This window comes from Fukomys damarensis, unplaced genomic scaffold (assembly GCF_012274545.1).
Source record: "Fukomys damarensis isolate Sample0158 unplaced genomic scaffold, DMR_v1.0_HiC HiC_scaffold_15, whole genome shotgun sequence".
Lineage (NCBI taxonomy): Eukaryota > Metazoa > Chordata > Mammalia > Rodentia > Bathyergidae > Fukomys > Fukomys damarensis.
Window position 1 is genome coordinate 4,500,612 of NW_022900927.1, and position 14,328 is coordinate 4,514,939.

A 14,328-nucleotide genomic window follows, 5' to 3' on the forward strand; every position below is an offset into this window, starting at 1 on the left:
GCCCCCACTGTTCACTGTGCTTTTGTTCTCAGGAGGCTCATCGGGGGCATCCCAGAGCTATGACAAATGAAAAAAAGTGGGTCTCTTACTAGGGGGAGAAGCAGGGCTGCCCAAGAGAGAAAGAGACAACTGTCCCCAGGACTTGCAGACTGGCCTGTGAGACACTGCTCAGCCAGCCTGGAGTCTGATCATAAGCCTGTGATTCAGTGCTGAGGGGTTAGTGGAGGTAGACTCCCAGATGTCCTGGAACGTTCCCTCACCTTGCGTCTCCTTTCAGACCCTGTCCATGGCCTACCTCACTGGGATGTTGTCCAGGTAAGGGGGACAGGTGCAGGGAGAAGAGGGCCCTGCACTCAGGGACTGGCCGTACTCTGAGGGGAGCTACCCCAAAACCCGTCCTTCCTGGGAGCATTTGGCTGGGGGGCGGCTCGGGCAGCAGGACACTTTGGCCTGGAACCCTCTTCTGGGATGCTCACTTGACCAGTGTCTCCAGGACCTGGCCAGGTTGGTGGGGTAGGGGTGAGGAGTGGTGGCAGCAGAGTGACCTCTCTCAATCTGCGACTTAGAAGGCCCCAAATGTATGATCCTGCAGTTATCTCTAAACCACCTCTCCTAGCGCAAACCCTTCCCACTCCCACTCCCACCTATGCAGGACCCTTCTAGCTAACAGTGAGTCTAGGCACGCTTGGGCAAGGATGGGCCAGACCCATCCTGGGGGAACCGAGAGAAGGAGGGTCCTGAGGAAGGAGACAGGGTCAGGGCTAGAGGCCATCAGATCAGGGCCTGGAAGGAGGGCTGGCAGCAAACAGAGTCCTGTGGCAGCTGACAACGCCCACCACCCTCAGTTACTACAACACCACGTCTGTGCTGCTGTGCCTGGGCATCACGGCCCTCGTCTGCCTCTCCGTCACGGTCTTCAGCTTCCAGACCAAGGTCAGCTCTGAGGCCTGGGAGCAGGAGAAAGCATGTGGGATAGGGCTCCAAGATGGGGCCTGGGATAAGGGGAGGTGACGGGGTGAGTTGGATCTGGGAGGCTGGGGGGAAAGGCTGGGTTCTGGGGGGTGGGTTTAAGACCATGAGCCTCAGCCTGCAGCTAGTACACTGCCCAGGGGCTCCACGCAGCCGGGGACCAGGGCTGACACCCCTCTTGTCCTGCAGTTTGACTTCACCTCCTGCCAGGGTGTGATCTTTGTGCTGCTCATGACCCTCTTCTTCAGTGGACTCATCCTAGCCATCCTCCTACCCTTCCAATACGTGAGTCTCCACCTGCAGGCTTGTGGCGGGTGGGGGGAGGACGCTCTGGAGTGTTGTTCCCTCCTACACCTTCAGGGCCGGCCCAGGGCCAAAGCCCCGCCACCTGCCATCCTGTCCAGCCCCTCCTGGCCCCTGCCCTGGACATGTTGGCAGTACTGTAAGCAAGCAAACAAGGAGGCCTTTCTTGGCGGGCCTGGGCACCGGCCCATCTCCTGGAGCCGCATCCGGCTTCACCTTCCCTGTCCTCCTGTGTACAGTGGAAGGGAGTCTGAGGGGAGGATATGGAGCAGCCTGAGCCTTCCTGGGGCCCACCAGACCTAGAGGGGCCTTCAGGAAGGACCTCCTGGGCTCCTGGATGAGGTGGCAGTACCAGAGCAGACCCCCACCCCATAGAGCAGCCCCCAGCTGGAGCTTTACTCTAGAAGCATCCAGCCTGTCCTGAGGAATGTCACCTGGGACTGCACAGGCGCTCGGGCCACTACATGTGGGAGGGAAAATGAGGGGCATCCCAGGAGGGCCTTGAAGTTTGAATCCTAGGTACCCACGAGAAGAACCCCCAACTACTTTTGGTACCTGGTCTCCCATCACGCCTTACTGCCAGAGCTGCCATAACCCTCACTCCCCCTTCCTCACTTCCATCCTGCCCTGCCCCAGCCTCAGGACATTTGGCTTCCAGTCCAGGACTTCAAGATTGGGTCTGGCATTTCCTTGGCTCTTCCCAGGATCCTGTTGACGAAGGGAGGGACCAGAGCTGGCTTGGGGCCCTCTGTGTATCTAGGTTGGGGAGAGCAATAACAGGAAGGGGCCCCAAAACTTCAAAGAACCCTTTATTGACCCAGGTCTGGTTGATACAATTCCTTTGTTTCCTGGAATCTTCTCGAAAGTTTCCTGGGAGAGCCACACTGAGGGCAAAGCTAGCATGCATGGTACCTCCTGCGTGCAGAGTTTCCATACGCAGCTGGGTGCTCCTGAGGTCTAGGGAGCAGAGTTCAGGAATACACTGTCATGGCCTTGGCAGACAAGCCCATATACACGTGGCAGCAGCGCGTGGTGGCGCGCACGCCTGTAATCCCAGCACTCAGGAGGCTGAGGGAGGAGGATCGCTATGAGTTCGAGACCAGCCCAGACTACAGAGTGAGACCCTGTCTCCAAAGAAAAGAAACACCAGACCCTCCAGAGGCACCCCCGCCAAACACACACACACAACCTGAGTTCATGTCTTGGTCCCTTACCATTTAAGCCCCTTGCCCCCAGTGCAGAGCCAGGGAGGAACAGCAGGCTGGGAGGCAGGAACAGCCGTGAGCCAAACTCAGGCTGGGGGGATGACAGGGCCACAATAGGATGAGTTTTCCTCATTCATCCTGAGCCTGGGGCTGTGACCTGCAGGAAAAAGCACTAGGGTCAGCTGGGAGCTCTGTGATTATCCTGTGAGCTCCCACCCATCACCATGCGCATCCAGAGAATCCAGGAATTGGGGAGCCCTGGGGAGGACTACCCCATATCCTCCATTCTCTGGACTGAACCTCCTCCCAGCACCTCTGACCATGCCTGAGCCCATTTTTCCTCTGCCTGGCAGGTGCCCTGGCTACACGCAGTCTACGCCGTGCTAGGAGCGGGTGTGTTTACATTGGTGAGTTTGCCTCAGCTCCCTGGGGGCCACCTTCTCCACGTTGAGATCCTCTCCCGGACCCCTCCACCACCCCTGTCTTCCTCACTGTCCCCGAAATCCCAAAATCCCTTCTGGAGTGCCTGTGGGCATTTGGGGAATTCTGTCTGCCAAAGACAGAAGGAAGCACTGACCCTAGCAGTGGGGCAGGAAGGTGGTGCCGGGTGGGGGTGAGCGTGTAGGAGGGTCCTACATGGAAACCAAGTTAGTATTGTTCTCCTAGGGCATCTGGGAAGGCTTCTTAGAGCTAGGGAGATTCCAGAATCCCTTTAAGAAAGCGGCATTGTTTGAGTGAGCTTGTTTTTTGCCGTTCTCACCAAATTGAGTGCTGTTGGTGATGATGATGGTGGTGGTATGCTATCAATGACAGCTAATATTTATGGAGCACTTACTGGCTCCCAGCAAGGTTTCCACATAGGCCTCATTCCCACCCTGTGTAAGACAGGGTCCACTACCGCTAAGTTGAGATGAGGAAACTGAAGCTCATCGCAGTGAAATGCGCGCCCAAATTCATACAGCGCCCTAGGAAGTGCTAGAAGCAAACTGAAACTCTTGGTGGTCTGGCTCCAGAGTCCTACTCAGGGTCAGAGGCGAGGTGGGGAGAGCTTGGAAGCAGACGCCCAGGAGACAGAGCTGACCAGGGACAGACTCCTGCCAGAGCAGCCTGACTGCTCACATGGCCTCCGGACTCCTGAGTGAGATAGTGCCCCGGCATCCAGCCAGGTGGTCAGAGAGATGGTGATGTCCCTGTCCAGAGTAAACACCCACTGCCAGTGAAAGCAGTGAGGAACGCTCTCCCTTACTAACTCCGGAGCAGTCAGCCGATTGGTCCAAGGCCTCCTGGCAAGACAATGACAAGTCAACTAAGTGTGGGCTTGGTCAAGATCAACATCAAAGACAGCTTATCCCAGTCTGCTCAGGACAGTCTTAGTTTCAGCACTGAAAGTCCCACTTTTGGGTGAACCCTAAAATCCCAAACTGGATAAGCAAACTGGATGCTCAGTCACTCTACGACACTCACTTCTCCTGGGTCCTGGACAAGTATTCTTACCTCCAGACCATCCTTTTCAAATAAAAAATGTACTTTAAGGGCCAAGGATTTAGCCCAGCGGTGCTGCCACCTGCCTTGCAAGAGCAAGGACCCGAGTTCAATTCCCAGTACCAAGTAAATAAATATGTACTTGAAAAAGATGGGTGAGAAATGGGGCTTTGAGGAAAGAAAGAAGAGGGTGGCAGCATACAGGACAGCAAGCCTGGAGAGCAGCATCTAGAGGCCTCAGAAGGCAGCAATTGCCGGGCATGGTGGCACACGCCCAGAATTTAGGAGGCTGAGGCAGGAGGATTGTCTCAAGTTCAAGGTCAGCATAGTGAGTTTGAGGCCAGCCTGAACTATATAGCTAGTAAGACTCTGTCTCAAAAAAATGTTTTTAAAAGGCAGACAGCATTTGCCAAGGACAGGAGAGGTGGGAGGTCGGAGCACAGGAGGTGGGAATGGTGGAATTGGAGGAGGGTGAGCATCTGCGGAGGGCTGAGGTCTGTACTTGGGTTCAGGTGGATCGGGTCACATACAAGTATGGAAGCTGTGTGGGGAGGCTGTACATACAAGTCAGGCCTGTATGAATAGTAAGCCCTTAAATCTGTTTAATAATCCCTAGTGTTGTTAGATTAATAAAAATAATCCCAGCCACCTGTTCCACCCATTGCTTTCTGCAAAACACTTTCACACCTGTCAGTATTACCTCATTGGATCTCATCTCCACGACAGCCTGGGAAGAGAGGCAGAGCTGATATAACAAGAATGGCCTTCCACATCAGAAGCCCTGAGTGGTAAGAGGCTGGCACAGAGTCTCACGGCTGGTAAAGGGCAGATCAAGAACCAGGTGTCAGGGGCCAGGGATTTGGCTCAGTGGTTCCACTGCCTATCTCACAAGTGCAAGGACCTGAGTTCGATCCCTGGTATCAAAAAAAGAAATTGAAAAAAGAACCAGGTGTCTTGTGCCCAGCCTGGTGCCATCACCAGTGCCCCTGTAGTCACCCTCAGAGAGGACAGCTTTTGTTGGTTGAGGGCTAGGGAAATCTCCCCAGCAATTGTTCCTCTCTCTCCCCTGCAACATCTGTATAGCCCTCTCTGCTGGGTTGGTCCCATGGGCATGGGAAGATGCTTACAATTTCCCCATCTGAAGAAAAAGCCAACAGCACACTTTTGACTCACATCCCCCTCTAGCTCCTACCCCGTTTTCTGCTCCCTGTAGATGGCAAAACTCCTTAGAAGAGACTCTACACTCCTCGTCCCCACTGCTCTTCTCCCTTTCCCCGCCCATTTTCTTAACTTTTTTTTTTTTTTTTTTTGGTGGTACTCGGGATTGACCCCAGGGCTTCCTGCGTGCTAATTACATGCTCTGCCACTGATACACATCCCCAGCCTTCTCAACTCTCTTAAAAATGCTCTCAGCCAGACCACCAATGGCCTCTGAATCCATTAGCACATCTCAGCTGGCCTCTTGCCTGAAGTTCAGTATCATTTGATGCATTTGTTCATTTCCCTCTCAAGAGTCTTCTTCCCTCAGTGTCAGCATCCTTACCAGCCCCTGCTTTTCTCCAGCCTGTCCCATCTGGATGCCTGCCCTGGCTCCCTGACTTCTCTTTCTATAGGTTTTTTTTTTTTTTTTGTACCGGGGATTGAACTTGGGACCTCGTACTTGTGAGACAGGTGACCTGTGACTTCTCTTTCTGCTCTCTCTCACTAGGGATTTCAGGGCTTTGAATACCATTCTTTATGCTGATGATTGTCAGTTTACATCTCCAGCCTCTGTCTCCCTCCCCGAGACTAGAATGTCCAGGTCCTAGTCACCATTTGAAGTTGTCCAGATTCCTCCAATTTAACATGTGCAAAACTGACCTCCTGCTCTTTCCCTGGCCGTCTGTTTCTGCCACAGCTTTCCCCAACTCCCAGTTACTAGGGACAACCATCTCGGTGGCATCCTTGAGTCTTCTACTTTTCTTGCAGCACGTCCCATGGCTCCACCTCCTATCCAGAACCTGACCCCTTCTGTCCACCTTCTGGCCCTCCTAGGTGCCAGGCACCATCACCCTTGCTGGGCGTGTTGCAGTGGCCTCCTACCGCCTGCCCCACAGCAGCTGGGGTGACACAGGTCAGGTGATCCTCATGTGGCATCCATCATGGCTCCACCTCCTATCCAGAACCTGACCCCTTCTGTCCACCTTCTGGCCCTCCTAGGTGCCAGGCACCATCACCCTTGCTGGGCGTGTTGCAGTGGCCTCCTACCGCCTGCCCCACAGCAGCTGGGGTGACACAGGTCAGGTGATCCTCATGTGGCATCCAGGAGCCACTTCCCACAGTACCCCCAGCCTGCCTCTTATCCACTCCCCTTGAGCCCTGCTGGTCTTGCACCCCGGCCCAGTGCTCCTAGCTCTCTGTCTTCTCCAAGGGTTGAGTCAGCACAGCAACGCTGTGCACCCAAGCTAGTGCTCCCCTCCCCTTCCACAGCGCTCTCATCCTCTGACACACTATGTATTTTTCTGTTCTGTTGTTTATTGTTCTCTCTGTAGCAAAATGTAAGTTCCCTGAAAGCAGGGGATTTTGTCTGGCTTGCACAGTAGGCACCTAGCACACACTAGGCACCTGCCCATGTTGGGGAAAGAATGGATGCCTGAGAGGTGTGGCAAGGAGCAGGGCCAGGCCCCCACCAGGTGCTCGGATGTCATTGTCATGGGTTACAGAGTTGAATGAGGCACCGCTTCATCCGTCTCCTTCCTGTGAGTCACAGCGGGGAGGAGGAGAAACTGCTGTGCCCAATTATTCCATTAATGTCTCTTGAGATGAACACACCAGAAAGCCTTGATGGGATCACCCTGCAGGTTACATAAAGAGTGGATGAGAAGGCTCATGGGTAGATGTATCTAAACAGAGGGTGGAAGATGGTTACCCAAGATCCCGCCAGATTCACTCCGCTTCTTCCTCCTAGTTTTGGGCAGACAGGGACCATTTGAGGCTGCCTCATAAGAACTGAAATCCCTGTGCCTTTCATTGACCCCAGCTCAGAAACATGTTTGGGCCTTGCTCGCACCAACTCTGCTTCTGTCATTGCTCTAGCGAGTGTGCAGGGTCTGCAGTCTCCCTTGTCCCCTTGTTTTCCACCTGCCTGTCCTGTCTTCTCCTTCCCTAGCATCTGGGGGGATTCTTGGCATAGTCCGGGGCTCTCCTAGCACTGTAGCTAGGCAAGAACTGCAGTCTACCCTCAGCACATCCTTGCCCCTTTTGCTGTGTCATCTAGAATGTCCAGGAAAGGGGCCAGAGGCCCCTGGCCCCCAGTAGGACCTTCTCTAGCAGCTCCCATCAGCCTGAGCTACAGGGAGTGGGAGAAGCCGATTTTCTCTCTTAGAAACCTTGGCCTCCACCCTGAGATTCTGCCATCTTTGAAGGCGGGATCATCACTGAACTGGGCTGCAGTTTAGGAGGAGTCCAGCCTTGAGGAACAGGCACCCTCTTAGGCTCCCCCCACAATCCAGGCTTGGCACATTGTAAGGAAGCCTTGGGTGTTCAGCCTCACCCATGCCCCCCACTGGGTGTCAGAACTCAAACGCCAGTGAGAAGTGCGTGAGTCCGCTGAAAGTCATTGGCCTTGGAGTGACTGCATCCTTCTCTCTCCACTAGGGCCCTCTCTTTCGGTGTTTTTGTTTTGTTTTTGTAGACACTTATGGGCTGGGGTGATCAGGGAAGGTTGAGAGGCTGGGGCAGGATCTGAGAGAGGGTTGAGGCCAAAGACCTGGTAGCTGGTTTTTAGCAATGGCTGGGGCCCCAGGGTCCGTGTGATTTAGAAAGTTGCTTCCTTCCAGAGTTGGATCTTCTGAGCTGCCCAAACCAGGAAGTCAAGTCCAAATAGGGAAGAAATTAGGCATAAGGATTTAGAATTGAGGTGATGGGTCCTCTGATATTGGAGCTCTCCCCTCCCTGACCAGCCCAGCCAAAGTAAGGACCTTGGGAGCCACCCTCACTTCAGTGAGGAGCCAAGTAGATAGGCCGGGAACTGGGAAACCAGTCAGGGGTAGCAGGCAAGATGACTGGGTGAATGTGTGTGGTCAAGATGAGGTGCTTCCAGGTCTGATGGAGAACAGGAAGGTGCACTGGAGCACTGGGCCTCCAGTGCGGGACCCTGACCCCGATACCATGTGGATGCGTGAGGTCCTCGGGCTCTGCTCAGGCCCAGAGGGAACAGGTCCAAACACACACACACACACACACACACAGCATTCACCATCACACTGGATGAAATCCAGCTGCCATCTCCCTGGTGGGAAGTAGAGGCCCAGACAGATTCTCCAGACCCAGAGTGGCTCTCTCCACCTCTGACTCCTGTAAGCACAGGCTGAGGCAGAGTTGCTTCTGTCCAGCCTCACCAATCTGTTTTTCCCAGTCATGACCCCTGAGACCAGACTCACAGCTTCTGGGAGGTTCCAGAAGAAAACACTCTAATCTCCCCCACCCCAATCCTCACTCTGCTCCTCTAGTGGAGACTGTGATATACACTCCACCCTCTTCTCAATTAGGACAATTCTTTAAATGGTTGCACATAGGGCCGGGGATTTAGCTCAGTGGTTCTGCAATGTCCCAAATTCAATCCCTGGTACCAAAAAAAAAAAAAAAAAAAAATGGTTGCACATGTCTGAGTTACAATTTTTTACATTTACCTATCTCCTTCAGTTTAGAGGCTCTTCTACCCAGGGGTTTACATGAGTCTGGAAAATCAGTGAGAATTTTCTATTGTCATCTAACCTGCCTTGAAAACAGCCCTGAGGCCTCCCCTGAACCTTCTGGAAGCTCAGTGGGGCTGAAGAGGGTGTGTGCACTGTCCCCATCCCCCACCTCACCTCAGTGTCACCTCGTCAGGTGCTAATCCTCGGAACCAACGCCCTGCTCAAACCCAGATGGGCACAGCACCTGGCAGGGGGAGGTTAGAGAACTCCCCCATCCTAAGGGTGGGGACCGAAGGAGGGGTGATTCAAAGGCCCTGCAGGCAGCAGGCAGGGATGTCCAGGCCAGCAGGCCAGCAGCTGTCTCATGTCCAGGACCATTCTCCAAGGCACAGGCAGGAAGAGACACTATGGTCAGGGAGGGACACGGCCGTGTAGCATGGGAGGAAGTTCCAGCTGATCAGTGCACCCCACAAAACTACATCCAGCTGGGCATGGTGTCACATGCCTGTGAGCCCAGCACTCAGGCAGGAGGATTGCTGCAAGGTCGAGGCCAGCCTGGGATATATAGTGAGTCCAGGGCCAGTCTTGAACTACAAAGCAAAACCATGTCTCAAAAAAAAAGACTACATCCACAGCTTCATCGCTCCTTTCCACTGTGCGCCCTGAAGCAAGCTAATTGACCTCCCTGTGCTTCCGGTGCCTCATCTTTCTTTTTTTTTTATCTCTCCAGTTGTTACTCTTTAATTATGAATTTGATTAAGCACTTATCATGTCTGATAAAAAATTGTAAGCACTTTATATTTATTATCTTTGTAACAACTTTGTGAGATAGGCAGGATGTTTTCTTTGTTAATTTTTTAGTTAGTACATGTTTACAGTACATAGTGATTATCATGGGATGTAAGTACATGTACAGAACATGTCTTAATTCTTTTTTTTTTTTGTATCTTAATTCTTTTAGTTCTCCTTCCCTTTTCTTCCCTCCCCCCTTCCTCCATCTTTAGATCACTTTCCCATTTGCAAAAGATCTATCTCCCAGATTCCTATGATCCATGTTTTATTTTACTAATATTGCAATTATTTATACTTTGAGTTTCTCATGTATGGGACACCGTGCAATATTTATGTTTGTGTGTCTGATTTATTTCACTTAACACTATGGTCTCGAGGTACATCCATTTTCCTACAAATGACTAAAATCAGGTGCCTCATCTTTAAAATGGAATGATTATATTTTCACAAGGCCGTCATAATGACTGAATAAGATCATATGCAAGGAAGAAAAAGAAAACTAGCCAGGGCACATGGTAGGCGGTAGCTCTTTCCCTTATTGTGTTAACCTTTCCACTTGGGGCCCCAGGTTTTAGAGCCAGGGTAACTAGGTTCAGAACCCTTCTCTGCCACATTCTAGTTGTGTGGACTAAATCAAATTAGGCAACATCTCTGTGCTTCAGTTTCCTGATTTGTAGGAATCATACCCATCCCCTAGCTCGTTGTGAATTTTAAGTTAATTGATTTATGAAAGCACTTAGACAATGCGTGTGTATCATCACTGATCAGTAATGCTTGACTGGTCAGGGACAGGGAGTTGTCTAGAGTCGGAGCCAAGATCTGAGCCCAGGCTATGCGTGTCCCCAGCCTGTGCGCTTAGGCCCTGCATTATAGTCATGCCCTCTCTCATAATGGGCTCTTTCATGCACGCATCATTGTACACTACCCTCTTTTCATCCCGGGCCGGGCTTTCTGGCTCTGCTGCCATACCCTGCTCCTTCAGTGCCTTGCCTGAGGTTGCCAACATTGGCTGTGCATTTAAGAATTCTGACAATGGGGTCAGTGAGAAGCAGTGCCTTCTATTGGCATCGGGCAAGAAGCGGAGCCCAGGCTTTCTCTCAGTGGCTTCTACCCGCTCCCCTGCTACCCAGCTGTCCTACAGCCCAACCTGGGCACAGAGTCCCTTCTCCTAAACATCCCCAGATCCCAAGATTACCCTCAAGTTCAGAGAGTGGTGGCAGGGCCAGGTGAAGCCAGCGCCCGCCGCATCACCCCAGGAAGCCTGCATAGCACTGGGCTATGGGCTGTTTGCTTCTCTTCCCTCTTTCCATCCTTCAGCACACACGTGAGCGCACACATACATGCACTGTGTTCACTTCTCTTGGGATTTGTGATCAGGAGACTTGAGCTGACCTCTTGGCTGTGCGAAGTGTGCAAGTCACTTAGGCCGTGTGCACCTCAGTCTCCTCAGCAGTGATCGAGATGGTGACACAACACTTGTCACAAAGGTCTACAGTGAGCATTAAATGACAGAGTCGTGTTGTTTTTTCCTCTTCTAGTTTTAACTTCTAGCTTGATAATATATGAATATATTCACATTCATATTCATATGTTTCCGTTTTTTAATTTTAAAAATGTAGACATCATTGTTTTCTTGTCTCTCCCTGTCTTGCCCTCTGGGCAGGTATCTCTCCTTCTAGACCTTGCCAAACACTTACGAGCTGTCTAGGCTCCTGTGACACGTCTAGCATTGTGGGATCATATGAAATGGATTTTTCTGCTGCCTTCCTTTTTCTCATAGTAGCATATATGGGAGACGCTGCAGCCTCAGTACCATTGTCGGCTCATTTACGAACCCCCTGTGGAGAGTTTGGGCTGTTTCCAGTGAATCACTGTTAGAACCAGCACTGGTAGAAGGGGCTGGGTGCGCTACTGTGCTGACATTTCTGTAGGATGGACATGGCCCACGAGTTCCTTTTTATGCTAGTACGACACATTGCAACCCCAGCTCTTTGTATTCAGTGCCTGCCTGGTGGTGGTTCTGAGCTGGGCTTTCCATGCATGGCCATCCCAGAGCACGTCAGCCTCCTCTCTCAGGCCAGGTCTCAGGGCACAGCAGGACATAAGCCTGCATCCTGACTCAGCAGCAGCAGACCCGGGGTGCAGCCGGGCCCTGAGCAGGTACAGCCCTGGCCAGTGGGGAGCCTCTGTTCTGTGGAGGCCCCTCTGGCCTCCCCACAAGCCCACTCTGCCTCCACCTCCACCAGCACGGGAGGAGGGGAACCTGGTTCTAGCCCTGGACCAGTGACCATCCGCAAGCCACTCACCTCTCGGAGACTCTGCCTCAAATATAAAACAGTGACATGGCCCATTTCCAGGACAGGTTGGGAGGGTGAGATGAGACAAAGAATTGGCGAGGGCAGGGACCCCGACATGAGTAAAGGGCACCTTAGTCCCACTGCTGACTCGTCCCGTGCCTGTGCCCGTCTCACAGGCTCCTGCCGAAGGGTTGGGGCTCAGTTGGCTGCTGACTTGAGCACCTGCTGTCCTTTGAGGTGTCAGTAGTCAACTCGGTCACTAGCGCTCAGCTAGCTCTCACTGCCTACTAGGCTGCCCACTCTAACCAAGATACCTGCTTTCCCCTGAGAGACCAGACAGTGCTTTCCATCACCCAGGGAGATGCCAGCAGATTGCTGTCCCCATAATGAACACACGCCCTTAACAGAATCTCTGGTAATGTCTTTAGTTGGTCAGTTCTAGAGCACACATTCCCTGGAACATAGTAGGTGCTCAGCAAATACTGTTGAGAAGAACTTAGTGAAAAAAGCCTTTGGTTGAGTCACAGCTTATGGTGCTGGATGATGGTGCCAAGCAGCAGGGTTCACATTTGAGGGAGGCCACCCCAAAGAGCATCACATAGATAAGCATCCATGGACAAGGACAACAGAGGTCGAAATCATTTCTTTCCTCTTCTCAGAGAAAAGCCATCTGGCCGCTCTAGGGAGCCTCCTGGATGGGTGCTCTTTGGGGAGGCCACCCCCAGACCTGCTCAGGTCCAAGCCTTCTAGGCTGAGCGGTTCCATTTCATTAGCTCAGCCAAGGTTGACCAGACTCTGGGGAATCAACCAAGCAAGCTACTGATTGATAAGCAAGATCAGAAGTTTATTAACTTAGGCTGGCAGCTGTGACTGCTAACCAACCCGTAGCATTGGAATCTGTCCCTCTGCTTGCTTGTTCTTTCTGCAGAAGGAAAATTCACTTGGGAACTCGAGTCAAATGCAGCAGAGTAGAATCATACTAAAGGATGGTAGCTGTCGATGCCCTCTGCACTGCCGCCCGTGGGCATGGGCACTGTTACTATCCCACTTGGTAGGTGAGGACACTGAGGTCAAAACGAATGAGCTGACCCTGAGAGTCAGCGCCAGGACCCAAACCCAGACATCCTAACTCCAGGCCCATGTTGCTCAGTGTTCTTCCTTCAGTACTGCCTGGCACACCTGAGTCCTGGTCAAGGCCACACAGCAGCCCTGGGAGCACGTCAGCCTCTCTGATGAGATAAGGAGCCACCTTGGTCTCACTGGCAGCATGTACCCCTTCGCAGGAGGGCGCCTATCCTTCTGCGGACAGTAACAGTAACACCCTTGCCGTCGTTACCATTCACTAGGGCTGACTGAGTGTCAGCACCAAGCTAGGCGCGCTGCACACGCGATCTCTCTCTCATGACGACCTCATGGGGCAAGCACTCTCCCCTTCCTTCACAGCTAGGGGCTCACAGGCACGGAGACCTTGAACGTCCTGCCTGGGTTTCCCAGCTAGTGGCAAGGCAGAGATTCAAGTCAGGCTGCTGTTCAATACTGAGCTCATAATCATCCCCTCTGCCCCACCTGCAAGGGTGACCTGCCTTCCTGTCCCATGTCCTTCATCAGAGGCTCCATTGACGCCTCTGGCCCCCTGTGCACTGAGAGCAAGAATTGCCACAGAAGCAAGAATTTTAGGTTTTCCACGGAGCTGCATCTGACACACCCCCGAGGAACCTGGGTCCTGGAGGGCAAGGAGTTGGTGGCTGGGATAAGGAAGGGCAAAGTGCATGTTTCTAGCAGCTCCAGCTCCTTTGTCCCCTCGCCCTTCCCACAGGTTGCTGCCACAAGGAATGCCTCTCTCCTCACAGTGACCTCACAGGTCCTCAGGGTTCTCCTGGGCCAATGGTGGCGAACCTATGGCACATGTGCGTCGGAAAGCTGCCTGTGTCACTGAAAGCTCTAAAAGGTTCCTCGTCACTGCCCTGGGTCCTCTCAGCGCCGAAAACCTCGACTCCTCATCCTTCAGTCCCCACTTGCGGTGTCACCTCTCCCTGACGCTGTCCTGTCCTGTCAGGAGTGAGTCCCTCCTCCACAGCCCAGAGTTTTCTTGTTACTATCTACAAGTGTCCCCCACTGAGCTGTGAGCTCCCGGCAGCAGGCACAGCTCTCATCAAATCCCCGACATGCAGCTGGCACCCCATGAATATCTTTGGTGTAACGAATGAGTTTCAGGGGACCCAGGGAATCCAAGCTTCCACGCACAAGTAATGGAAAAGCAGGGCCCAACCGTAACAATATGAGTGGACTTAGAGAATCTCAATCACGTGAGGAACGACAGTTCTCACCTTTTGAGACACTAGTGGACTTTTCTGTTTTGTTGGTTTTGGCTTTGGTTTTTTGAAACAAGGTCTCAGTATGTAGCCCAGTCTGGCCTTGAACTTGCTATGTATCCTAGACTGACCTCAAGCTCGTGGCGACCTTCCGGCCTCCTGAGTGCTGGAATTAGGAAGGTGTGCCACCACACCCCGTGCTAGTGGGCTTGTTGGCCTCTCCTCAGAAAGGTGCAGCATGCCTGCCAAAATTCATTCATATGCTACCTTTGGAGGGGTTCTGCAACCTAAG

General features: G+C 52.7%; 1 protein-coding gene across 2 annotated transcripts in view; it reads left to right on the top strand.

The window, feature by feature from the left end:
- Positions 1 to 14,328, top strand: part of Faim2 (Fas apoptotic inhibitory molecule 2) — a 32,547-nt gene that overhangs the window by 13,766 nt on the left and 4,453 nt on the right. For both annotated transcript variants that reach the window (XM_010623646.2, XM_010623647.3), the window contains 4 exons: positions 278 to 315; positions 846 to 933; positions 1,159 to 1,254; positions 2,831 to 2,884. In XM_010623646.2, the coding sequence (XP_010621948.1) occupies positions 278 to 315; positions 846 to 933; positions 1,159 to 1,254; positions 2,831 to 2,884 (276 nt within the window). The remainder of the gene's footprint in view (positions 1 to 277; positions 316 to 845; positions 934 to 1,158; positions 1,255 to 2,830; positions 2,885 to 14,328) is intronic.